The 26,962-nt window shown below is 40.0% G+C and overlaps 1 protein-coding gene across 1 annotated transcript in view; it reads left to right on the forward strand.

Moving 5' to 3' along the window:
• The first annotated feature begins 1,816 nt into the window (after window positions 1-1,816).
• IDO2 (indoleamine 2,3-dioxygenase 2) overlaps window positions 1,817-26,962 on the forward strand; it is a 68,979-nt gene continuing 43,833 nt past the window's right edge. The window contains exons 1-2 of the mRNA XM_061134789.1: window positions 1,817-1,821; window positions 4,776-4,920. Coding sequence (XP_060990772.1) covers window positions 1,817-1,821; window positions 4,776-4,920 — 150 coding nt within the window. The remainder of the gene's footprint in view (window positions 1,822-4,775; window positions 4,921-26,962) is intronic.

Below are 26,962 nucleotides of genomic sequence, written 5' to 3' on the forward strand. Positions count from 1 at the left end.
GTTAACTGTCGGGTTTTTTCTTTTTAGTTTTAAATACAGTCCAACCAGAAGGAATACGTTTCATTCAGTTCAGTTCAGTTGCATAGTCGTGTCTGACTCTTTGCAACCCTGTGGAGTCCAGCATGCCAGGCTACCCTGTCAATCACCAGCTCCCGGAGCCTACTCAAACTCATGTCCATCGCGTCGGTGATGCCATCCAACCATCTCATCCTCTGTCATCCCCTTCTCCTCCTGCCTTCAATCTTTCCCAGCATCAGGGTCTTTTCCAATGAATCAGTTCTTCGCATCAGGTGGCCAAAGTATTGGAGTTTCAGCTTCACCATCAGTCCTTCCAATGGATATTCAGGACTGATTTCCTTTAGGATAGACTGGTTTGATCTCCCTGCAGTTCAAGGGACTCTCAAGAGTCTTTTCTAACACCACAGTTCAAAAGCATCAATTCTTCAGTGCTCAACTTTCTTTATAGTCCAACTCTCACATCCATATATGACTACTGGAAAAACCATAACTTTGACTAGATGGAACTTTGTTGGTAAAGTAATGCCTCTGCTTTTTAATATGCTGTCTAGGTTGGTCATAGCTTTTTTCCCAAGGAGCAAGCATTTCATAGGAAAGGTCAAAAGGAAAAGAAAGTTTTAAAAAATTAGTAAAGCAAAATGCCAGTTGTTTGAACTATTAATCAGAAAGGACTAGGAAGTTCCATTGAACTTATGAACAAAGGAGTAGTTAATGAGCTGTACAGAATAACCTTGGTGTACTGCTGTTTGGGCTGATTGAGTTTGATAACTCAGGTTTTGGACTTAATCAACTTGAAACTAAAACTAAGTATAACTGAAATTGTACCAGAAAACATGTAAATGATATCCTAAACACTTCCATTGTGAATGCTTTTCTTCTTTTTCTGACTATTTCTTGGTGCATTTCCAAAGGACCCTAATACCCAGTTTAAGAAAAGGGGAAACTTTGTTGTATACTGAAATTATAATAATTCACCCAAAAGCTGATTAAAGAACCCAGGACTCTGAAATGACAAGCCTTACTATTAGGAGAGGAAGTTCTTGAACATAGTTTCCTCTTGGTAAATAAGAAAGATATCAAACAAATCTTCATAAGGTCACTGTGTTCCCTACTTCAGAGTACACCTCTGGTCTGGAGCTACAGTGGAGTTACAGAATGTCAGGAAACATTTAACAAGAGGCTTCCTGTGTGCTGTTTTGGATCGGTCAGGAACCCTCTGGCCCTTGTTAATTCCTGAATATTCAGGAATTAAGAGGCGAGGCATGCCTTTCCTGGGGCTAAGGAATCCAGGCATTTCTCATTACGGTGGCAAAAACCCTCTTTCTTTTAATGAACCACACGGTAAAAGGTGATTGTTTGCAACTCTCTATTTGATAGGGATCGTCTTATGTTTTGTAAGTCTGGAATTTTAATCTTTATCTTTGCTGAGAGTAACTACCTTGTAAGACAGTATATATGCCCACACTATGTTGATTAAAACACCTTTGCTCCATCAGAGCTTGGGTCCCCATGTCTGTCTGCCTGTCTGTCTGTCTGTCTCTCTGTCTGTCTGTCTTTTCTTCTCTCTCTCTTTCAGGCTAATTCCTTGGAGCACAGAGGCCCGTTGAGCTCACTTTCTTGCCCGGGCTTCTAAGACCCTCTCGAGAAGGCACACTGTGCCTTCACCCACTCGAGAGGGTGCCCGGTGCCTACGTGCAGCAGTGTAAGCTCTAAGAACAGGACTTCGTTGGCTTTCTGCGTAAACCAGGGGATATCAGCCTCTTTCTCTCTCTTACTTTCTCATCGTTGACTCCGGACCATGAGGTTCCGGTCCATTAAAGGACCAACAACAGAACAGCACAAACTTCTACTTGGCATCAAGACACCAAATCTAAAAATGAGATGCCAGGATAGATCATTCATTTCATAGAACTCTAGACACTGGGCTTGCTGCTAAAGGAAAATACAAAGTTGAGTTAAATATGGCTTAGTCAAGGAACTTACAATCTAATAGAAAAGATTAGATAAATACAATGTTTGGATGTTAGTAGCTGTCAAACCAGGTTTGACATGATGCTTGAAACATGGTGTAAAAGAGGTTCAAGGTGATAGTAGAATTTTGAACAGCTAGAGGGTATTTAGAAGTCAAGTGAAGGACATCCTTGAATGTCAGGCCAAGGACATTTGAACTTCAACTTAAAATGAGGAGTTCTTAATGATTTTTGCTGCAGAACCTGAGATGCTCAGGGACCCACAGGTTCCATGGGCCTACACCTTGGAAGTAAGAAAGGTCAAGATTGAACATCCAGACTGTAGTACATGCACATAGAACTGATGGTTAAGATCAGGTGGAAATACATAAGAACACTGAGGTGGGGAAGTGGTTACAGTAATACTGCAAATATCTATACACTTTGGTCTGAAGTGGGAAAAGAAGTCAGAGACGGAAAAAGAAAAGATCCAGTCAGGAAGAGAGGGAAGAAAGCCAGAAAAAAAATATCATATTAAAAATGTATTTCTAGAAAGGGGGGAGAACATAAGGAAAATAACATTTACTGTTACCTATCTGATAAGTCCTTCACTTAATGTTCCTCATTTATCCACTGAGGTAAACATTACTATTTCCTGCAGATGTAGAAACAGAAGCTTGGAATTTTAAGTCACTTGTTAAAATAGCCACATAAGCTAATAGGAGATGAGATAGAAATTCCCACTCAGGGAGGCCTGGCGATTGGGCAGAGTGGAAAATTCTGGGCTGAGAGGCAACAAGTCCAAATTCTAAACCAATTCTGATGGCAACCCTATCAGAATGACATTTGCTAAGTCACTTCCCTCCCACCAACCTCAGGAATTTCTTATGTTTCCTGAGAGTTTGAATTAGATTATGTATTCTATAATGTTCTTTTCACTTTGGGTATTTTGATGCCAAGCTTTAATAATGTTACAATAAATTCTTATGAGAATGCAGAGAGAATGGATGAAAAATAGCTAGACCAGCATAAAAAACAAACAAACAAACAAACAAAAACCTGCCCCTTCTTTTTAATCTGAGATTGAATGAAAGAACAAAAAAGATCATTCAACATATATAATTTGGCAAATTGCATTTAGGAGGCATAAGAAACTGATCTTCAAAACTGGTTGGACATTGGTCTAAGAGGAAGTGGATAGTTTTAAAAAATTAATTTATTTATTCATCTAATTTTTTTTTTTTTTTTTTACTGTGCTGCATCTTCATTGCTGCTTGCGGGTTTTCTCTAATTGCTGCCAGCAGGAGCTACTCTTTGCTGTGGTGTGCAGGCTTCTCATTACAGATGCTTCTCTCATTGCAGGGCACAGGCTGTCGGGTATGCAGGCTTCAGTAATTGCAGCATTCAGGCTCAGTAGTTGTGGCTCACGGGCTTAACTGCTCTGAGGCACGTGGAATCTTCCCGGACCAGGGATCGAACCCATGTCCCCAGCATTGGCAGGCAGACGCTTAATCCACTGCACCACCAGGGAAGTCCCAGACGTGGATAGTTGAGAATGACTCTTAGGGTCTAATGAACCATAAATCAATTCGGCTACTTTTGAACACTACCTTCAAAATTTGAACCCTCTGTGGGAATTGGTACGTGAATTATCAGAGCACTTCCTACTCTCAGCTTTTGGATTTATCTTAGAGAAACAGAGGGAGGAAGAGATGTGTAAGGACAAGTCAGCCTCCAAATAAGTTTGTTGACAACGTGGCGACCTAAGTTCAGGGTCCAACTGGACCAAAAAGTTAGAATCTTTGAAATTTTCACAGTGCATCTGGCGCTTATCACTGGGCTCCAGGGTTCAGTGAATTCAAACCATCATGACACCTTCAACAGACAGCCTTGCAGCCTGATCAAGTGAACAGAGAAATAGCTTGGAGATAAAGATACCTCAGCTTTAGTTCATAATTAGTGGAGAGGCAATGGACAGGGTTATTTACATGTGTGTACTTCAGTTTACTAATCTGTAAAGTAGATCTGGTAGTACGTGGTTCATAAGTAAAGTCACCCATTTTAGAGGTCAATTTTCAAAATATGTTTAATAAACATAGAGGGTTAAACAAATGATACATTAGGTTTTTCTTGAATTTGTTAATATCTGCTACCTTGTTTGTCAAACTTCACGAAATATATATTCTCTGAGTGTCATTGAAGTTTTAAAAAAATTAAACAGTATTTCTTAATGTCACTCAAAGTAATTATAATCTTGGAATATGCTGTTCAAACTACACACAGAACCCTTCAGAGGTTCTGATATGCCTGCAGAGTCCTTGCCCCCACTCTACTCATGGCAATCACTGACACATCTGTCTGAAAGTAACTAACTTCTAGTTTTAATAGTTTATGCCCAAGACCCAGTTGTCAAAGTTCCTCAGGGACCAGGTTCTGTCAGGGTGTTTGGGATCAACAAAAACTCTTGTTTATTTCCCTTTTTCTAAAGAAGAGCCAATTTGTCTCTGGGTTTAAAATCAACCTTCTTGTATTCACATGTATGAAAAGAAATTTGTTTTTGTGTGTATGTGTGTGTGTGTGTGTGTGTGTGTGTGTGTGTGTATGTGTGTGACATGGTTTTGTTCGCTTGTTTGTTTTAACCAGCAGTCTTTAACTGTTTACTCAGCTTTGTGTCAGAGAAAGTCCATGGTAGTGTGGAATTCAACCTCAGAGCAAGGTACTCCCCTATTCCTGAGACAACCGGACAGCTAACTGTGAGGAAGAGATGTTATTCTGAAGCTCCCTGTGTCTTTGACATATTTGGAGCAGTTGTCTCTTTGGTAGCAGTCTCGGCACAGATACTTCAAACAACATTATGGAGCCTCAAAGTCAGAATTTGAAGACAGCACCATTCTTGACTTTAGGAAGATTTCACATTTCTGAAGATTATGGCTTTCTTCTCCCAAATCCTCTGGTAAGGCTAGGGTCTTAGAGCAGGTCAGTATAGTTTTCTTGAGATGCTGGTTTGTGTGTGTGTTTGTTTAATGATGCAGTCATTAAGAGAGATGCAACATAAATGCTAAGTCTGTGATGTGGGATGGATAATACAGATAAGTGCAAGTTGCTCTTTGTGACCCCATGGACTATACAGTCCATGGAATTCTCTAGGCCAGAATACTGGAGTGGGTAGCCTATCCCTTTTCTGGGGGATCTTCCCAACCCAGGGATCAAACCCAGGTCTCCCGCATTGCAGGTGGATTCTTTACCAGCTGAGCCACCACGGAAGCCCAAGAATAGTGGAGTGGGTAGCCTATCCCTTCTCCAGTGGGTCTTCCTGGCTCAGGGATTGAACCAGGGTCTCCTACATCGAAGGCAGATTCTTTACCAACAATACAAATGAGGCACAGGGTGATTACCAGCAAAGGCAAGTGACAGCTACCGCAGGGAGAAAGCAAGTGAAATGTTTTAATATCAGGTTTTTTGTTTGTTTTCTTTTTAAATGGATTGCCGATCATTCCACTGAATTTGTGAGCATATGTGCAGTTATCAAAAAGAGAAAGGGAGAATTAGATAAAGATCAATTATATGATCCCTGGGTCTGGAAGATCCCCTGGAGAAGGGAATGGCTATCCCTCCAGTATCCTTGCCTGGAGAGTCCAGTGGACAGAGGAGCCTGGTGGGCTACCCCAGTTCATGGGGTCACACAGAGTCAGACACGACCAAGCGACTAAGCACTAAAGCAAGAAATTCAGTTTATCTTGCCTGGCTAGAGGTAGAGAAAAGAGAACACAGTGGACCTCAGGTGTGCTTGAGGATAGTAGGAGGAATTAGATGTTCACAGATATTGCTGTGAAGAGGAAAGAATCTTTGAGAACAAACTGCAACTATTTCTTGATTGTTCTTAATGCAGTTCCTTTTCAACACTGTTTAATCTTTGAATGTGGTTGAGATCGAAAATGTTAAAACTGGAAGAGTTCTTAGAAACTGAAGACCAGAAGTGGCTTGCCCAAAGTCATATTACTAGAAAAAGCAGAAGTAGTACTCAGGACTCTTGATTTTTTTTTCCCACTATGTTATAAATAAGGGCCAAGACTACTCAGCTAAAAATCTAGAGATCCAATGTTACAATCACTGCAATCCTTTATTAGATTCAATTTTCCCTTCTATGGACCTAATTGGTGATTTAATCGTGATTAATGATTGACCTAGAATTTAATGAACTTTTATGGAATTCCTACTTCTGAGTGTGATAGAGGAATACAGATGAAGATAGGATCTATTTGCTGATCCCCAATGCTACTCTGTAGAGCTTTTAGTTTTGAAGTCAAGTCACAGATCTGCAAGAAACTTGAGCATTAACAGTAATGACTCCAGGGTGTTATAACAGACGACCATTGTGGCCCAGAACACTGGACTGTATTCTCTGACCCTGCCAGTAGGGTGAACAAGAATGTCCATTTGCTAGAGGCCAAAGGGGATTCCAAGATGCAGGATTTTCTATGCTAAGTCAGGAAAGTCCTGAACACACCAGAATACTTGAGTCATCCAAAGTTTTACTTACTAACTCTTGTGACCTAGAATGAATCATCAGCATTGCCTGACCCTCAGTTTTCACAGGCACTGAAAGAGATTTAGCCCCACCCTTACTGGACTGCTATGGAGCACGGAAGCACTTTCATAAATCCAGTGGAAGACTAGAAGCCAATTTGCCTGACCCTCGGTCCAGAGCTTATTCAAAATTTCATTCTGTGTATATAACTTGATTCAGGCATATTCAGATCATCTCTAATTCACAAGAAAGAGTCAATCTACAGGCCAACACTCTCTTATTGGGATTAAATATATACACTGAACTGAGAAAAATAGTATTAAAATTATTGGGTTGGCCGAAAAGATTTTTCGGGTTTTTCGATAACATTTTGTGTGTGAACACTGGGTGGGGCCACCATGATTGTGTTCCCTTCTTTGTTATTTCCTTTCTTATAAATAAGAAAACCAGATGAGAAACAATAACAACATCAAGTGGTTGTGACTTTCTCAGACAATACAAGACCCCATCTGCCCTGTGGTCTGGCTCATGCATACTCCTTAGAGGAAATTTCCATTCTGGAGCTCAGATAGAAATTTCCTGGCAAACTGGATCTGTTCTTACAGTCATTTGCCAGAGTTCTAAAGGTTGCAAGTCTTTGTTTCACTTTTAGTGTTCCCTCCTAAACACCTCCCTTTCTGGGAAGAGGTAGGGGAAGATGGTTGACACCAGAATCTGTCTCAGGTTACTCAGCTGATCAGAAGATCACCCATCACCCCTGGTGTGATCTTCACCCATCCTCAAATAGCAGTGGTGTCACAACAGATCACAAATTGAGAAACATCAGCCTGGTTTTGCTAAGGGCTTTGTTTGCTTTTAGGGAAGTGATGGGGTCGCTATTCCGTTATGTCAGTCAGACCAAGGATGCTCTTCCAGCAAGCTTAGTTGTTTACCACAAATACTTACAGCATGTGAGTATAATCATGTACCACAGGCAGTAAATATCACATTATGCTCCAATGATTTTATGGATATTGGACCCATCTATGTGGGATTTCTAATAGCGTTTTTATGTTAAGCTAATAAATACAAGAAATGGTTCTGATTTTTATCAATAACAAAGAAGAGAAGAAAGCACAGTCAAACTAATGAATAAGCAATCATTCTGGCTCTGCAGGAAAGGGCTGACTTGGTTTAACACACGCTACCCTACTGTTTATATAAACTCTCAAACATCTGTAGGGTCGAATATTTCAGTGAGGAAAATGTGTCTCTTTTAGTCCTACAGGGAAGCCCCCCAAATTGCTTGCCAATCATGTAATCTGTGCCTGCCTGTGTTTGGATGGATGGGTGGGGAGAAATTTTTCTTTAAAGAATATAAGCAAATCAGCTGGGCAGGAAAAGGAGGGACCAAGATAGATGATAGCAGATTAGATTGGGGTGGGACCAAGGGAACTCAAATGTCAGGCTCAGGAATTTGGATTTCACACATCTGGTAAACGACTTATGCACTTGCATGTGACTGTATTCCTAGCAGAAAGTTAAGCGCAGGCAAGGTTCTGACAGGGGTTCCTGGATTGTGTACCAAAATTAGCTGGGGAGCCTAAATACTGATGCCAGAAACCCAGCCAGGAGTGAAATAGGAACCTCTAGGCTAATTAGATCCGTACCTGACAGAATCTATAAAACACAGTGGAGGTTCACATGAGCAATGAGGGTTTTTGAAGGTTGTTTTTTGAAAGAAATGTGTTCCTAACTATGAGAAACAGTGAGACGGGCTTGTGTGCATACTAAGTCACTTCAGTCGTGTCTGACTCTTTGAGGCCCCATGGACTGCAACCCACCACGCTCCTCTGTCCATGGCAATTCTCCAGGCAAGAATACTGGAGTGGGTTGCCCTGCCCTTCTCCAGGGGCTCTTCCCGACCCACGGACCAAACCTGGGTCTCTTAGGAAAAATAAATATACATATACTCTCCTGTGAAAATTTAAAGCACTTGTGAGAAGCACTGGGCTCCAGCTGTTCTGAAGGAAGAGTAGAAAAATAATTAACACAGGAGACTATAGTTTTCGAATGGAAAGTAGATGTAGGAAGAAATCTAATATTTCCTTGAGAAAAAACTACCATATCTGCTAGTATCTGAGCTATATGCCTGACCATGTCAAATGAGATTTGAGGCAATGATGGTTATATTTAGTTTAGTTCAGTCGCTCAGTTATGTCCGACTCTTTGTGACCCTATGGACTGCAGCATGCCAGGCTTCCCTGTCCATCACCAATTCCCAAAGCTTGCTCAAACACATGTCCATGCTTTATTTTATTTATTACATATTATATTACATACATATACATGGTTTATTACATACTATATAGCCATATAAATGGTTATATTACCAATAGATATATTATTATTAATACATCTACTATGTTGCAGAGATACACCCAAAGAGATCAGATTTCAGAACACTGAGTGTAGATTAATAAAGAAAGGTGAGTTTGGAGCTGGGGAGGGCTGGACAGGATATGGATTTCCGTGCCAAAGTTAAGAAACCAAGAAAAAGGTGAGGCAAGCTGATGGGGAAGTGGCTGGACAATGAGGATAAAAATGGGGAAAAAGCAGCCAAGATGGTCCTAGAAGCTGGAATCCGAAACAATGAAACCGCTCAGAGTTTTTCACCCTCAGGGTACCGAAGCTGTAGAAAAGCTTAAGACAACATGGGGAGAGCTGAGCTGAGTGATCTAAGAAAGGATGACAAATCATGCATCAGGGAAATTACATATCTGCTACTCTCAGTCAAAATGAGGCTCTGGAAGTGAATTAATTTCCTAGGGCTGGTGTCAAAATTACCAAAAATATGTTGGTGACTTAAAGCAAGAGAAATGTACCTTCTTAGACTTCTGGAGGGAAGACGTCTGGAATCAGGGTGTTGGCAGCACACTCCTCCCCCGGCAAAGTCTCTTGGGGAGAATCCTTCTTGGCTTCTTCCACCTTCCTGTGGCTCCTGGCTTCCTTGCTCCCAGCAGAACTCCACTCTCTGCTCCATCTTCACATGGCCTTCATATCTGCCCTGCAATCTTCTCCCTCTCTCTCTGTCTTCTCTTATAAGGGCACATGTCATCACATCCAGGCTTCCCAGGTGGCGTTAGTGGTAGAGAACCTGCCTGCCAATGCAGGAGACATCAGAGATGTGGGTTTGATCCCCTGGGTCTGGAAGATCCCCTGGAGGAGGGCATGGCAGTCTGCCCACTCCAGTGTTCTCACCTGAAGAATCTCATGGACAGAGGAGCCTGGCGGGCTACCATCCACAGCATCGCAAAAGAGTCAGACACAACTGAAGCGACTTAGCACACATCATCACAACCATGCTAATCCATGGTGTTCTTATCTTGTGGTGACTAACTAAATGGTATCAGCAGAGACCCATTTCCAATTAAAGTCACATTCACAGTTTCCAAGCGGACATGTCTTTTGGGGAGAAAAGGGTTGGCACAAGCCATTCGGCTCACTATAGGAAGTGAGGCAGAAAGATGAACAGTTAGAGAGAGGGAGATCCTGGGCAATGGAAACCAAAGCCTTGTTAATTTTTTTTTTTTTAATAATTATTGATTGATTTTTTTTTTTTTGGCTGCGGTGAGTCTTCACTGCTGTCAGAGCTTTTCTTTAGCTGTGGCAAGTGGGTTTCTCCTTGTGGCGGCCGCTCTTGTTGTGGAACACAGGCTCTAGGGTGCTCAGGCTTCAGTAGTTGCAGCTCACAGCATCTAGAACCCAGGCTCAACAGTTGTGGAGCACAGGCTTAGCTATGTCACGGCATGTGGGATCTTCCCAGACCAAGGATTGAACCCACGTCTCCCGCATTGGCAGGTTGGATTCTTTACCTCTGAGCCACCAGGGAAGCCCCAAAGCTTTGTTTTGCCCTGAGATTCCCAGAGCTGACCAGACAGGAGGGTAAAGGGCAACAAAATGTGAGGGCGCAAAACACGAAATGACCAAGGAAGCACGAAGGGACTGTTAAATATTGACCGGTTTTGTCAGCATATTATTAACTCGTGTTGGATCAACATTCTATGATCTCAAAGTGCTGAGAAAGACTGAAGAATATTCACAGGCTCTGCTGAAAATTGTAGCTTTAAGATCAGAGAAAAGCTGGAATATGAGAAAACACCTTATGAGCAAAGGGTAGACAGCTGAGCTAGCCCACATGAGCTCAAAGTCCAGCCTTGTTTTTCAACTGTGAGCACAGTAATTACCTGACCAGTTATATGGGAAAGCAGTCTCCATGCCAGCAAATTTGGAAAACTCAGCAGTGGCCACAGGACTGGAAAAGGTCAGTTTTCATTCCAATCCCAAAGAAAGGCAATGCCAAAGGATGCTCAGACTACCGCACAGTTGCACTCATCTCACACGCTAGTAAAGTAATGCCTAAACTTCTCCAAGCCAGGCCTCAGCAAGATGTGAACCATGAGCTTCCAGATGTTCAAAGTGGTTTTATCAAAGGCAGAGGAAACAAGATCAAATTGCTAACATCTCTTGGGTCATTGAAAAAGCAAGAGAGTTTTAGAAAAACATCTATTTCTGCTTCATTGACTATGCCAAAGCCTTTGACTGTGTGGATCACAAGAAACTGTGGAAAATTCTGAAGGAGATGGGAATACCAGACCACCTGACCTGCCTCTTGAGAAACCTGTATGCAGGTCAGGAAGCAACAGTTAGAACTGGACATGGAACAACAGACTGGTTCCAAATAGGAAAAGGAGTACGTCAAGGCTGTATATTGTCACCCTGCTTATCTAACTTATATGCAGAGTACATCATGAGAAACGCTGGGCTGGAGGAAGCACAGGCTGGAATCAAGATTGCCAGGAGAAATATCAATAACCTCAGATATGCAGATGACACTAGTCTTATGGAAGAAAGTGAAGAAGAACTAAAAAGCCTCTTGATGAAAGTGAAGGAGGAGAGTGAAAAAGCTGGCTGAAAGCTCAACATTCAGAAACCTAAGATCGTGGCATCTGGTCCCATCACTTCATGAGAAATAGATGGGGAAACAGGGGAAACAGTGACAGACTTTATATTTTGGGGCTCCAAAATCACTGCAGATGGTGATTGCAGCCAGGAAATTAAAAGACACTTACTCCTTGGAAGGGAAGTTATGACCAACCTGGATAGCATATTTAAAAGCAGAGACATTACTTTGCCAACAAAGGTCCTTCTAGTTAAGGCTATGGTTTTTCAAGTAGTCATGTATGGATAGGAGAGTTGGACAGTGAAGAAAGCTGAGCACCAAAAAACTGATGCTTTTGAACTGTGGTGTTGGAGAAGACTCTTAAGAGTCCCTTGGACTGCAAGGCGATCCAACCAGTCCATCCTAAAGGAGCTCAGTCTTGGTGTTCATTGGAAGAACTGATGTTAAAACTGAAACTACAATATTTTGGCCACCTGATGCGAAGAGCTGACTCATTTGAAAAGACCCTGATGTTGGGAAAGATTGAAGGCAGGAGGAGAAGGGGATGACAGAGGATGAGATGGTTAGATAGCATCACTGACTCAATAGACATGAGTTTGGGTAAACTCCCGGAGTTGGTGATGGACAGGGAGGCCGGGGGTGCTGCAGTCCATGGGGTCGCATGGGGATATGACTGAGCGACTGAACTGAACTGTCCTGTATAAATATTGTATTGGAATATAATTGCATTGCAATGTTGTGTTAGTTTCTGCAGTACAATAATTAGCCATATATATGCACATATATATGTATGTATTTATATATATATATATGTATATGTATGTATATACATATATATCCCATTCCTTTAGAGCTTCCCTCGCATGCCCCCATCTCACCCCTCTAGGTCATCACAGAACACTGGGTTAGGAACCCTGTGCTATAGAGCAGTTTCCACTAGCTCTCTGTTTTATGCATAGTAATATATATATGTCAGTCGTACTTTCTCAATTTTTCCCATCCTCTCTTTCCCCTGCTGTGTCCATAAGTCCATTCTCTGCATCTGTATCTCTATTCCTTCCCTGCAAATAAGTTAATCAGTACCATTTTTCTAGATTCCATATATACATGTTAATATACTATATTTGTTTTCCTGACTTACTTCACTCTGTATAATAGATTCTGTATTCTTGCATGTCAGTTCTACTAACTCATATTTGTTCCTTTTTATAGCTGATGATATTCCATTGTATATATGTACCAAAGCTTCTCTATCCATTCATCTGTCAATGGACATCTAGGCTGGTTCCATGTCCTGGCTATTGTAAACAGTGCTGCAATGAACATTGGGGTATGCCGGGAGCCATTATGGGGGGTCCCGCCCATGACGAGGTCATGAAGAAAATACCGGGCAGGCAAGGCCGTCCGGGACCCCATCCATGACAAGGTCATGAGGAAAAAAACTGACAGGTAAGGCCGTCTAGGATAAGGGACCCTCCAGGTTGGCCCCGGCCTCTATCCCACCCTGTATCCTCCCCCCTTTTCTGCTGCTGTTCTTGTTTGCCCTGCTGCGGATTCTTGTGTTGCCTGCCGAGAGCTCTCCTGCTCCTCTTTCACTGAATAAAGACCAACTTAAAACCCTAATTAATAAATCTCCTGGACGCTTGTACCCTATGAAAGGGCCAGGGATGAAGGAAATGCTTCAGTTCAAACCCTTTGGCTGGCATTCTGGCTTGTTTGATAAATGTGTGCTCTCATTGCACAAAATGCTCTTGATTGTTCTAAACATCCTAAACACAGTACGCTAACAAAAGAAACTATTAAGCATAGGCCTCTTTGCGGGGTGAGAAAAGCTCCACAAATACGATAGCCACAAATGTGCCTAATAGAAAATATTTTAGATAGAGATTAGCTGGCGACTTCTTGCAGGTAGTTAACTTTTAGACTAAGAGCCTGTTTTGTGCCATATCTGCTGTTTTTGCAGTCCTTCGCGTTTCTGTTCTGTAAAAAATGGAATCCTATCTAGTTCCCATAGAGATGACACTTATTAGAAAGAAAATAGATTAATTATAAGAAAAACAGGGTTGGCTGCTGAAGTTGCTTAAGTCACACCAGGTGCAAGGCATAAAATGTTAGCAGGCCTGAAGGCCAAATGATAAGAAAGACTCTTGTGAATGAAAAGTATGTGGGCGACATCCTGTTTCTGTTGCAGGTCAAGTTGCTGTAATGTTTTGAGATGCCCTGTGTGTAAGCAATATGCACTTCCCCCAAAGATGTTGTTAAGGGTATAAAGGGGCCGTGCAAAAATAAACTCCAGACTCAGCCCCGAGCTTTGTCTCACTCACTCTCTCATTTGCCGACACTGTTCATCCTGAGGGTTCCCCTGGATCCTGCTGGGGCTGGACCCCGGCAGGGGTACATATGTCTTTTTGAATTATGATTTTCTCCGGGTATATGTTGAGTAATGGGATTGCTGGATCATACAGTTGTTTTATTCCTAGTTTTTTAAGGAACCTCCATACTGTTCTGCATATTGACAGTATCAATTTACATTCCCACCAACAGTGCAAGAGGGCTCCCTCTTCTCCACATGCTCTCCGGAACTTATTGTTTGCAGATTTTTTGATGATGGTCATTCTGACCAGTGTGAGGTGATACATCATTGTAGTTGTTCTCATTTCTCATAATGAGCAGTGCACATCTTTTCATGTTTTTGTTGGCCAACTGTATGTCTTCTTTGGAGAAATGTCTGTTTAGGTCTTCCACTCATTTTTTAGTTGGGTTTTTTTGTTTTTCCGATATTGACCTGTATAAATCTAAAAGGATAATCTAGAATCATGTTTCTGAAACTGTGGGTTGTGGAGTAGGGAGATAGAAGAGGAGTAAAGATATGCTTCTAAGGATGCATAAGTGCTAAGATGTTTAGTGTAGTGTTTTTAATCTCTGACTAGATATAGAAAGAAATGTTTTATATCACAAAGATAATTTGCAGTGAAAAAACATTTTCCATAAAAAAGATTTTAGTTTCTTTCTTTTTTCCGACTCAGGTCTTTGAATCTTTGGGAAATTATTCTCTGGGATTCATGAAAATTATTCCTCAAAGGCAATTTTTTACATTCCTCTAGTTGAGAAACAGTAGATGATTAACATTACAAATTCTGGTTAACAGCACCGACAACACTATAATAGTCATATTGATTTGAATTTGAAGTCTAGATAAATCTGTTACCAGTTTTAAAATTAGCAAGTCATATTTGCAATCTTTTTACCTACTTTACTTGTGTGAGGATAACATGTCATGGGCATATGAGGAGGATCAAATTAAGAAAACCCCTCATAATTCTGATACTCTGTGATTTCAGTCTGAAACTAAAGACTAAGCCAGGCCCAGCTCCAGGTCCTGTTGACAACAGGATAAGTTATTTCTATATAATATAGATTTTCTAAATCATGACCAATTTGAGAAGGAATATCTTATCACATTTCATACCATCATTATGTCAATATTTATTGAATTATGTTCTAATTTGATTTTGAATCATATAATTACCATAATTATCTCTTAACTGCTTTTAATCACAACTTAAGACCCCACTATTGATTAAAAAATTCTTTCAATTATATATAATATCAGGTTAATGTGTACTATAAATTGACCATCCTCTGCTTGAAATCTTACCACAAACTCCTTTTATTGAATATTTATTTTATTATTAATCTTTAGAAATTAGGAGACTACTAAAATTCAGTGGCACATCATTAGTGACAAGATTTTTTATGAAAAAAAATCTAAATGTTACTATTTTGTTACCAACTTAATAAATTCACATCAAGTTCACATTGGAAGATTCTTAAAAGTAGGAAATTGATTATTCACAACTCTACCATAAAATCAATATACCTTAGGTATCTGGGGATAATTTATCTAAGGGTGTGTATGTTTAGCTATGTATTTGTCTGTGTATATATGTGTGTCTATGTGTTTGCAAAGCTGCAAAGTTGTAATTCTATTGCATATCCAAACCTGCATTGTGTGTTTTTAACTCAATGCTGTAAAATAAAACTGCCTAAAATTAATCAGTCTAAACAATATAATTTTAATGGTTCTATTAAATCCTATTTGCATGATAAAACATTGCAATTTAATGGCATTAGACATTTTGGTTAATTTTAATTTTCCCTCTATAAATAAAACCAATGTATGAAACTTCTGATGGTTTAATTCAAACCAGGTCATTCCCACAAAAATTGCTTATCTTGTTCCTAAAATTAATTTGTAATCACGAGGATTATACTTGTAAAATCACTTGTAATTTTGAGGACGTTTGCTTAGAATGCTTCCCCATTCTTCATTCTAACTTCTGGGCATTCATTCTCTCTCAGTTCGGTTCAGTTCAGTCGCTCATTCAGGTCCGACTATTTGCGACCGATGAACCGCAGAACCCCAGGCCTCCCTGTCCATCACGAACTCCCGGAGTTTACCCAAACCCATGTCCATCGAGGTGGTGATGCCATCCAGCCATCTCATCCTCTGTCATCCCCTTCTCCATCTGCCCCCAATCCTTCCCAGCATCAGGGTCTTTTCCAATGAGTCAACTCTTCGCATCAGGTGGCCAAAGAATTGAAGTTTCAGCTTCAACATCAGTCCTTCCAATGAACACCCAGGACTGAGTTCCTTTAGGATGGACTGGTTGGATCTCCTTGCAGTCCAAGGGACTCTCAAGAGTCTTCTCCAACACCACAGTTCTAAAGCATCCATTCTTTGGCACTCAGCTTTCTTCACTGTCCAACTCTCATATCCATACATGACTACTCGAAAAACCATAGCCTTAACTAGAAGGACTTTTGTTGGCAAAGTACTGTCTCTGCTTTTAAATATGCTATCCAGGTTGGTCATAACTTTCCTTCCAAGGAGTAAGTGTCTTTTAATTCCATGGCTGCAATCACCATCTGCAGTGATTTTGGAGCCCCAAAATATAAAGTCTGTCACTGTTTCCCCATCTATTTCTCATGAAGTGATGGGACCAGATGCCACGATCTTAGGTTTCTGAATGTTGAGCTTTCAGCCAGCTTTTTCACTCTCCTCCTTCACTTTCATCAAGAGGCTTTTTAGTTCTTCTTCACTTTCTTCCATAAGACTAGTGTCATCTGCATATCTGAGGTTATTGATATTTCTCCTGGCAATCTTGATTCCAGCCTGTGCTTCCTCCAGCCCAGCGTTTCTCATGATGTACTCTGCATATAAGTTAGATAAGCAGGGTGACAATATACAGCCTTGACGTACTCCTTTTCCTATTTGGAACCAGTCTGTTGTTCCATGTCCAGTTCTAACTGTTGCTTCCTGACCTGCATACAGGTTTCTCAAAAGACAGGTCACTCTCTCTAGTGTCAGAATAATGTACCTCCCCGATTCACTATTTCTTCAATTTTTTTTGGTGGAATTTTTTTATCGTTTCAGTCCACTGCATAATATTGCACTGCTTTTAATGTTTCAGAACACTTAGTTTACAGATGTGAATTAATGTGAACTCTCTGCTCCCAGCCTAGAAAATAATTTTGATAGAGGATGAGACCAGAACAAAAGATGTAGTTCCCCTAGGTGGATGAATCAATTTGTCATCAATGAAAGTTTTTAACGCTTGTCCAATCTTCATCATAGAAACGCCTGAGCTCTTATTCCAAATGGAGAGAGGTGGGTAGAGATGGTGAACCCCTCTCTGTAGCAGCTGCTGTCCAAAGCTACAGAACCTCAGTCCCAAATCTGTTTACATCCTCCAGGAAAAAAGACAAGCAAAACGAAACAGTTAGAAAGAAAAAAAGAAAATTTATCATTGCCAAGTTCCACCTTGGAGGGCATTTTAACATCCATTTATTGTTACTTTGGGGCTTCCCTGGTAACACAGATGGTAAAGAATCCACCTGCAGTGTGTGAGACCTAGATTTGATCCCTGGGTTGGGAAGATTCCCTGGAGAAGGGAATGGCAACCCACTCCAATATTCTTGCCTGGGGAATCTCCATGGCCAGAAGAGCCTGGTGGGCTGCAGTCCATGGGGTTGCAAAGAGTCAGACGTGACCGAGCGACTCAGCACAGTTCATTGTTACTTTGGCATGCCCTCAAACAACTTATCAAAATGTTCTTTCTAAACCTTTTCTGTACTTTTTCTTGGCCTTTCTGATTTTATGTTTCATAACAACTTTCCAAGGGCCTCCCTGGCAGCTCAATGGTAAAGAATCCGCCTGCAATGCAGGAGACGCGGTTTCAGTCCCTGGGTGGGGAGGATCCCGTGGAAGAGGAAATGATACGCCACTCTAGTCTTGCCTGGGAAATACCACAGACAAAGGAACTTGGCAGGCTCCAGTTCATGGGGTCGGAAAAGAGTTGGATACGTCTTAGCAACTAAAAGACAACCAAACAACAACATTTCAATGTCAAAATATACTCACAGTAATGCCAAACATGGGTTGGCCTTTGTACTAATGAATTCAGTTTGATAATATTTTATTTAAGAATTACCTTTTTGTATTCATACACCACAGTAGTGTTACTCTTTCAGGGGTTAGTCCTGAGGGTCTGTTATCTTCACAAATTGCATTAATTGCTTTCTCATCTTCATCTATGCTCTGGAAGAGATAATATATCATAATTCTTAAGAAAGGACAGATTTTAGGTGATAAGTTTTTAATTATATTTTTCATTTCCTCTTTGCTTTTGGTCTATTTAGATTTAATACTTCTAGGCAAAAAAACAAAAGTTTTTTTTTGTTGTTGTTGTTGTTTGTTTTTTTTTCAATTAGGGTTCCAATTCAGTTTTTCAATTGGGGTTTCAATTCAGATTTTCAAAGTATTAGCAAAATTTATTGATATCATTCTTCTATATTTCATTAAGAATGGAATATTTTTTTAGTTCCTACAATAACCCCTTTATAATATATAGTTATTTTATAGTAGTTGAGTGACTGAACTGAACTATTGTTTAGTCAGTGTTCACTTTGTTCTAGACCTGTGTTACCCTTAACTACATATTTTGTAATTGAGTCTTGCAGTAATCTTTATTATTCTAATGACTCCTGTGATAATGAATGAATTCATCCCTGTCTCTGAAATCTATCTCTTAGCTGCCCACCTTTCTCTTTTTCACCCTAGTGCAATCCACCACCATTTCTTCCTGGACTGTTGCTTTGTAAACTGTCTTTATTTCCCCTCTTGCCCAACTATAATACACTCCTGCATGGCAATCAGAGTAACCCTTAAATTAAAAAAATCAAACCACGTAACTCCTCTCTTTAGAAAAAAATCCTATACTTTGGTGTCGCCTCAGAGGCCACTCATGCTGCCTACCCATCTCTTCAAAGTCATCTAATATTTCTGTCTCCTCTTTACTTGGCAGCTATGTCACACCAGCCTCTTTCCATTTTTCCAGTCTTCTACTTCCCTAAAAATCATCTCTTTCAAATTCTACTCAGTCCAATAGATCACATTCTAATTTTTATGATACTAACATTATCACCCAGCTTTTCCTTATTGACATTTGACTGGTTTAATTTCACTTAAACTTTTAAATTTTTTTTTTTTTTTTTAGCTTCTGTACTATTTTCTTAACCAGAAGTTGATTTTGTGAACCAGTATAATACAGTTTGGTATTTCTATAAAATACATGATTTCTATAAAATCTGTTCTTTCTTAGATTATAAATGTATTGAGAAGAACTATCCAAAGCAGAGCAAAAGGAGGGCTGAGTTTTAGTCACTATCACCTGGAGCCCTGTCTAATTAGCAGTCTCACTTTAGGATTACTTAATTACCTTCCTTAAGAACGATGCTCCTTTTTTGACATGCTGCTTACTATTGAGTCAGACTGAATCTCTGAAACTACATGTTAACTTGCAAAATTTTGTTCAAAAGAGCTGCAAGTGATTTCTGTTGAGTAGAAAACATAACCCTAAAGTTTCTGACGGTTGTGCCACATAGGACATTAACCCATTACCATGTTTTTAACTCAGCAATTAATTTTTTAGCATTCATTTTTTAAAAACTCTGTAAACACTTCAGTCTATCAAGTGCTTTTGAACCAACTTGGCCATCCTGTTGAGTTCCTCATTAATAAACTAAATTTATTTTGGACATGCATTCCATATTTGCATGAGTCATTTTTCAACTTTTGAAAACTATACTTTGACAGATATAAAAGTCCAGAAAAACAATAATATCAAATAGGAAACTGGAAAATAAAATAGAAAAGAAGGCCACAGATTTTATTATTTCTGTCCATCCAATGGTCTTCTGATCATTGGAATAAGGGGAAGAAAAACATGTCAGGCTTCTCTGGACTTCTTATCCCCTTGCACTAAACATCCCCCCACTTGCCATTCTGTGTGTTTACTCTCAGGGAGTGCTGGAAAGTACACTGAAATTTGAGTCAGAAGTGGTTTGACCTGACCGCCAATGATATGGGTAACCTTGGGAAAGTTACTTAATTTCTCTGGCTTGAACTTCCTCTATTTTGAAAGGGCACTAATGAGATAATCTATCCTAACTCACGACACAAGTGTAGATAGATTAAAGAAGTAATCATCAACAGATAAACTAGAAATATTCTAAAAAGAAGTAATATTGGGACAAGAAGAACTTTCTAAGTATAACCAAAAACCCAATGCATAAATGAAAATACTGGCTCATTTGACTACCCTGATGTGAATGGCAGTTTCACACCTGCACCCAAAATGCAATACGACAACAGCACAAGACAAGATATTCAAACTCATCAGTAATCACAGAAATGTAAACAATACAATGATAACATACAAAATTTCTGGAAAACCCCAGAAATGTCCAAGGGTCATTACTGCTAGAAGAGAGGATGAGAACAAGAGTAATTTTACTTTCCACCTTCTAAATTCTGTGCTTTTTGACTGTCTTGCCATCAACATTGACTACATTATTTTAATCATCATTTTTGAGAAAGGAATATTTTTGGATGTTTATCTTATTATTGAATATTAAAATAACTATAGAATTTTAGTGCAAAGAATCCAATGTATGTACCTTTAAAAATAACAACAAAAAAGTTTGGTAATGCTCAACCTTGTTAGACTCATAAATAAACTGGCACTCCCATTATATATTACATATTATATAAATGCAACTATCAATTCATGTAACTTTTCTGTAAGAAAATCAAGAAGAGGCTCTCAACCATTCTAGGTGCAAAAATCTTTCATTCAGTAAAATCCATATTTATAAATTTGTCCTGCTAGTGAGACAACACCTAAAAATGCATGTAGAAGAATGACTGTTTCAGATTTGTTAATGATAGCCAAAAATTGTAAGCAATTACCAATATTCATTCACAGCACATTAGGATTGTCTGCAGGTTTTGAAACAGATGAGATAGAGAAGTATTAACTAACACCAAAAGGGATGTTGTGTAGAGAAATACTCATCAGCTGGTCCTGCCCCCCACACTGTAACTTAAAAAAGAATCTGGCAGTCAGAAAGTAATGAACATGATTCATTATTTTATTCAGTTGCTAGAGGAAAAGCCCACAGGAAGGGTGGGTGGTTTTTTTTTTTTTTTTTAAAAAAAAGAGTGATTTGTTTATTTAAGTTCTTTTTTTTTTTTTTTTTTAAGTTTTATTTTTGGTTGCTCTGGGTCTTCATTGCTGTGTGTGGGCTTTCTCTAGTTACAGGGAGTGGGGAACTATCCTTCCCTGGAGGGTGCTGGCTTTCTACTGCGGTGGCTTCTATGGTTGCGGAGCACAGATTCTAGGCACCCCGGGCTTCAGCAGTCACAGGGCACCAGCTCAGATGTGGTGGAATGTCAGCATGTGGAATATTCCTGGATCAGGAATCAAACCCGTGCCCCCTGCACTGACAGGTGGATTCTCCACCAGGAGACCACCAAGGAAACCTTGGTGGATACACTTCAAATGGATTGTGAACTAGCTTTAAAATCCTTTCTCCCTTCACTTTTGAGGTCTCCACACCAGTGGTTTTCAAACTTTTGGTTACATAAGCTTCAGCTACAGGGCTTGCTAAAACACAGAAGCTGGGCCCCAGCCCTGAGTTTTGGGTTCAATATGTCTGGGGAGGAGCCCCCCAAATTTGCATATCTAACAAGTTTTCACATCATTCCAATGCTGCCAGATGGGGACTGCACTTGGAGAACCCAGAGGTTCTCAAAGCTCACTGTTTTCTTATATTTGTGGAGTGATACCAGAGTCCACACACTTGAGCTGTTTAAAGAAGGGAGAGGATGAGAAAGAGGAAGAAGGGTAAGAAGCATCGAGGCGTCTAAGGGGAAAGGAGGTATTAAAGAATAGAGGGTGGCTCAGGTTGAGGAACAATGGAGTATTTAAAGATTTCCATCCAAGCCCAGAAACAAAAATCCAGGATGCTGTATATTTATATGTATGCTGTATATATATATATATATATATTTGGTTGTGCCACGTGGTTTGTGGGATTGTATTTCCCATACCAGGCATTGAACTCAGGCCACCAGTGTGAAAGTACCAAGTCCTAACTACAGAGAATTCCCCAGGGTGCTTTAGTTCTCAGAATACGATCCCTTTTCTAGGTATCAGTGAAAGAAAGCCAGAGGTGATGACTTATTTACAGCTTTTTCTCAAACCCATTTAAAAAAAAAAACTGGAAATAGAACTGCCATATGACCCAGCAATACCACTTCTGGGCATACACACTGAGGAAACCAGATCTGAAAGAGACACGTGCACCCCAATGTTCATCGCAGCACTGTTTATAATAGCCAGGACATGGAAGCAACCTAGATGCCCATCAGCAGATGAATGGATAAGGAAGCTGTGGTACATATACACCATGGAATATTACTCAGCCATTAAAAAGAATTCATTTAAATCAGTTCTAATGAGATGGATGAAACTGGAGCCCATTATACAGAGTGAAGTAAGCCAGAAAGATAAAGAACATTACAGCATACTAACACATATATATGGAATTTAGAAAGATGGTAACGATAACCCTATATGCAAAACAGAAAAAGAGACACAGAAGTACAGAACAGACTTTTGAACTCTGTGGGAGAAGGTGAGGGTGGGATATTTCAAAAGAACAGCATGTATATTATCTATGGTGAAACAGATCACCAGCCCAGGTGGGATGCATGAGACAAGTGCTCGGGCCTGGTGCACTGGGAAGACCCAGAGGAATCGGGTGGAGAGGGAGGTGGGAGGGGGGATCGGGATGGGGAATACGTGTAAATCTATGGCTGATTCATATCAATGTATGACAAAACCCACTGAAATGTTGTGAAGTAATTAGCCTCCAACTAATAAAAAAAAAGAAAAGATCAGTTAAAAAAAAAAAAAAAAAAAAGACCTCCTGAATACTGAGTCTCCTTCTGTGATTTTCTTTGAAAATACTATATTCCCTTGTCTCTGTTGCTGCATTCAATTGCTGTTTGTAAAACAGGAGAAAAACAAATCGCTGGTTCAGAGTCAGTTAACCGTAAATCTCTGTGCCTCTGTGAGTGCAAGCATTCTTAACTCTGCCACCACTCTATAAATCCCCAAACTTGGGTCAGTTACCAGCTTTCTTCAACTCTGCGTCACTGCTAGGGAAAATGACCATTATGCTTATAAATGTTTTTTACCCTGGGAGAATAGGGGAGTGTAGTGGACTCTACCTTTGAGAAATTGAGGGACTGGGTGAAGAATATATGAGGAGAAAATGGTATGGTTTCTTCTTTGTGAATACCCATATTGCTGGGGCCCTGGGCAAGTTAACCCTGAATATGCCTCAATCATATTGATTATTTTGTCTTCTGTTCTTTACATTCTTTCTTTTTTTTAAAATTTTTTTTTGATGTGTACTACTTTTAAAGTCTTTCCTTAACTTTGTTACCGTATTGCTTCTGTTTTATGTTTTGACTCTTTGACTACAAGGCATGTAGGATCTTCGTTTCCCAACAAGGGATCGAACCCATACCACCTGCATTGGAAGGCAAAATCCCAACCACTGGACCAGCAGGGAAGTCCTTCATATTGATTATATTGAACTAAAGTTACTAAAGAAACAATCAGGGTGGGAAGCAGGAAGGAGGTTCAAGAGGGATGGGACATATATATATATATATATGGCTGATTCATGTTGACATATGGCAGAAACCAACGAAATATTGTAAAGCAATTATCCTCCAATTAAAAATAAATAAATTTTTAAAAAATAAAAAGACCATTTAAAAACAGAAAGAAATAGTAAATTCAAAAGGAACTTTGACCCTCTTTTCTGTCTTCGTAGAAGCAGGGAAATAAATCTCTCTTATGAAAGATGTCCTCCTTGCACATGAAGATAGGAAGACACCCTTATCACCATAGGTAGGGAATTTGAGCCGAGAAGCCTGAATAAATAAAACCCTGTTAGTTCTTTAATTGATGACCTCAGGACAAGACTGTATAGATTCTTCACTAAATACATGAAGCCCAAGTTTCATCATCTTGTCCTTTCATCACAGATTTATTGTTTCTTTGTCTAAAAAGAATAAAAGTTGCCCGCTATGGTCACTTCTCAGGTCCCATTTCTGAGGTCACATTTCTAATAGTCTGAATGCACAAGCTATTAATAACATTCCTTTCTTTTTCTCCTCTTAATCTGTTTTGTGTCAATTTATTATAAGTCCGGACTCAAGAACTTAGGAAAGGTAGAGGGGAAATCCCCCCCTGTCAATACTATATTAAAAATATTAAATTATGAAATTATAATAATCTGGTATAATTTAAGAAAGCTACAAAAGGGTGCCCTAATTTGTCCTGAATTGATAGAAGATAGAAAGCAGAGGATTAATGAAGTCTGTAATTTTCACAGGTTGTGCATTGGATGTTAGATTCTTCCAGTTTTATTTTACGTTCTAAGAAATAAGTGACTTATTGGTAACTTATAGACCTACAGCTCTCCAAACTAATTGCTTTCAAACTTCCCTGGGTTTTCTAAGTCGTGATAATGTGTTATAATATACCTACTATGCATTGTGATATATTTGCATTTTGTGTTTCATTTCCTGTTTCTTCTCCTATAATGAAGATAACACTCACCTCTCTCCTCAAATCATACTACCTGACTCTTCACTACCATTTGCTGAGAAATTAAGTTCATAAGAAATGAATTCCTTCATACTCCAGACTTTCTTATTCTCTTTATTAAAAAAGAAAAATATATATATGTGTGTGTATTTTTATTTTTGGCTGTGCCAGGTCTTCAACGCTGCACGGGATTTTCCTAGTTGCTGCAAGCAGGGCCTACTATTCCTTGTGCTGCACAGGCTTCTCATTGCGGTGGCTTCTCTGGTTGTGGAGCGCGGGCTCTAGGACGTGTGGCTCAGTAGTTGTGGCTCCCCGGCTCTGGAGCACAGACTCAACACATGGACTTAGTTGCTGTGAGGCCTATGGGATCTTCCCAGACCAGGGATGGAACTGTCTTCTGCATTGGCTGGCAGATTCTTTACCACTAAGCCACTGGGGCAGCCTTCCTATTTCTTTAAATGTGTTCCATCGGGGCTCTTTCTCTCCTCCTCCCCTTCCTCATGATGCTTTTCTTTTTTATTTCCTCTCTCCTTTTTCTTCAGTCTCTGCCTCTTGAGTAGCAGACTGTAAACCACTCAAATCTTTTATTCTTCAGTGGAAACAGCTCTCAAACACAAACTTTCCCCTTGTTAATGCCTTATCTTGCTGTTTCACCACTAAGTCATGTCTGACTCTTTTGCAACCCCATGGACTGTAGCCCACCTGACTCCTCTATCCATGGGATATTCCAGGCAAGAATACTGGAGTGGGTTGCCATTTCCTTCTCGAGGGGATCTTCCTGACCCAGGGATCGAACCTGTGTCTCCTGCACTGGCAGGCGGATTCTTTACCACTGAGTCACCTGGGAAGCCTTAATGCCTTATGGTGCTCCCAAAAAAGTAATTCATATATTCAATCTCTACACTCTTACCTCTTCAGCACACTATATTTCAAACCCTGTTTCCATGACCCCAATCTGAATTGGTGTATGTGTGTTGGTGATGTTTCAGTTTTTATTTTAAAGAGGTAAACTTACTTAAAATGATGCATTTGGCCATTTGATAAATAAATCCCTATTGTTGTTCACTTACCCAGTAGTGTCTGACTCTTTGGACTGCATGCAAGCCAGGCTTCCCTGTCCTTAACCATCTCCCAGCGTTTGTTCAAACTCATGTCCATTGAGCCAATGATACTATCCAACCACCTCATCCTCTGTTGCCCCCTTTACCTCCTGCCTTCAGTTCTTTCCCAGCAGGGTCTTTTCCAATGAGTCAGCTGTTCACACCAGGTGCCCAAAGTATTGGAGCTTCAGCTTCAGCATGAGGCCTTCCAATGACTATTTTCAGGTTGATTTACTTTAGGATTGACTGGTTTGATCTCCTTGCAATCCAAGGGACTCTCAAGAGTCTTCTCTAGCAACCAGTTCAAAAGCATCAACTCTTTGGCTCTCAGCCTTCTTTATGGTCCAACTCTCACATCCAGAAAAGCCTGACTACTGGAAAAGTCATAGCTTTGACTATACAGACCTTTGTTGGCAAATCAATGCTTCTGCCTTTAATATGCTGTCTAAGTTGATCATAGCTTTTCTTCCAACGAGCAAGTGTCTTTTAATTTCATGCTTGCAGTCACCATCTGCAGTGATTTTGGAGCCCCGAAAAATAAAGTCTGTCATTGTTTCCATTGTTTCCCCATCTATTTGCCATGAAGTGGTAGAACCGGATGCTATGATCTTAGTTTTTGAATGTTGAGTTTTAAGCCAGCTTTTTCACTCTCTTTCACTTTCATCAAGAGGCTCTTTCATTCCTCTTTGCTTTCTGTCAAAAGGTGGTGTCACCAGCATATCTGAGGTTATTGACGTTTCTCCTAGCAATCTTGATTCCAGCTTCATCGAGCCCAGCATTTCTCATGATGTACCCTGCATATAAGTTAAATAAGCAGGGTGACAATATTCAGCCTTGACATACTTCTTTCCCAATTTGGAACTGGGTGCTCCATGTCCGGTTCTAATTGTTGCTTCTTGACCTGCATGCAGATTTCTCAGGAAGCTGATAAGGTGGTCTGATAGTCCCATCTCTTTAAGAATTTTCCAGAGTTTGTTGTCATCCACAGAGTCAAAGGCTTTCACATAATCAATGAAGCAAAAGTAGGTGCTTTTTTTTAAATTCCCTTGCTTCTTCAGTGAGGAAACAGATGTTGACAATTTGACCTCTGGTTCCTCTGCTTTTTCTGAATCTAGCTTGTACCTCTGAAAGTTCTCAGTTTGTGTACTGTTGAAGCCTAGCTTGAAGGATATTGAGCATTACCTTGCTAGCATGTGAAATTAGCACAATGTAAGGTAGTTTGAATATTCTTTGGGATTGGGATGAAAATTGACCTTTTCCAGTCTATGGCCACTGCTGAGGTTTCCAAATTTGCTGGCATGCTGAGTGCAGCATTTGAACAGCGTCATCTTTTAGGATTTCAAATAGCTCAGCTGGAATTCGATCATCTCCACTAGCTTTGTTCATAGTGA

This window comes from Dama dama, chromosome 32 (assembly GCF_033118175.1).
Source record: "Dama dama isolate Ldn47 chromosome 32, ASM3311817v1, whole genome shotgun sequence".
Taxonomy (NCBI): domain Eukaryota; kingdom Metazoa; phylum Chordata; class Mammalia; order Artiodactyla; family Cervidae; genus Dama; species Dama dama.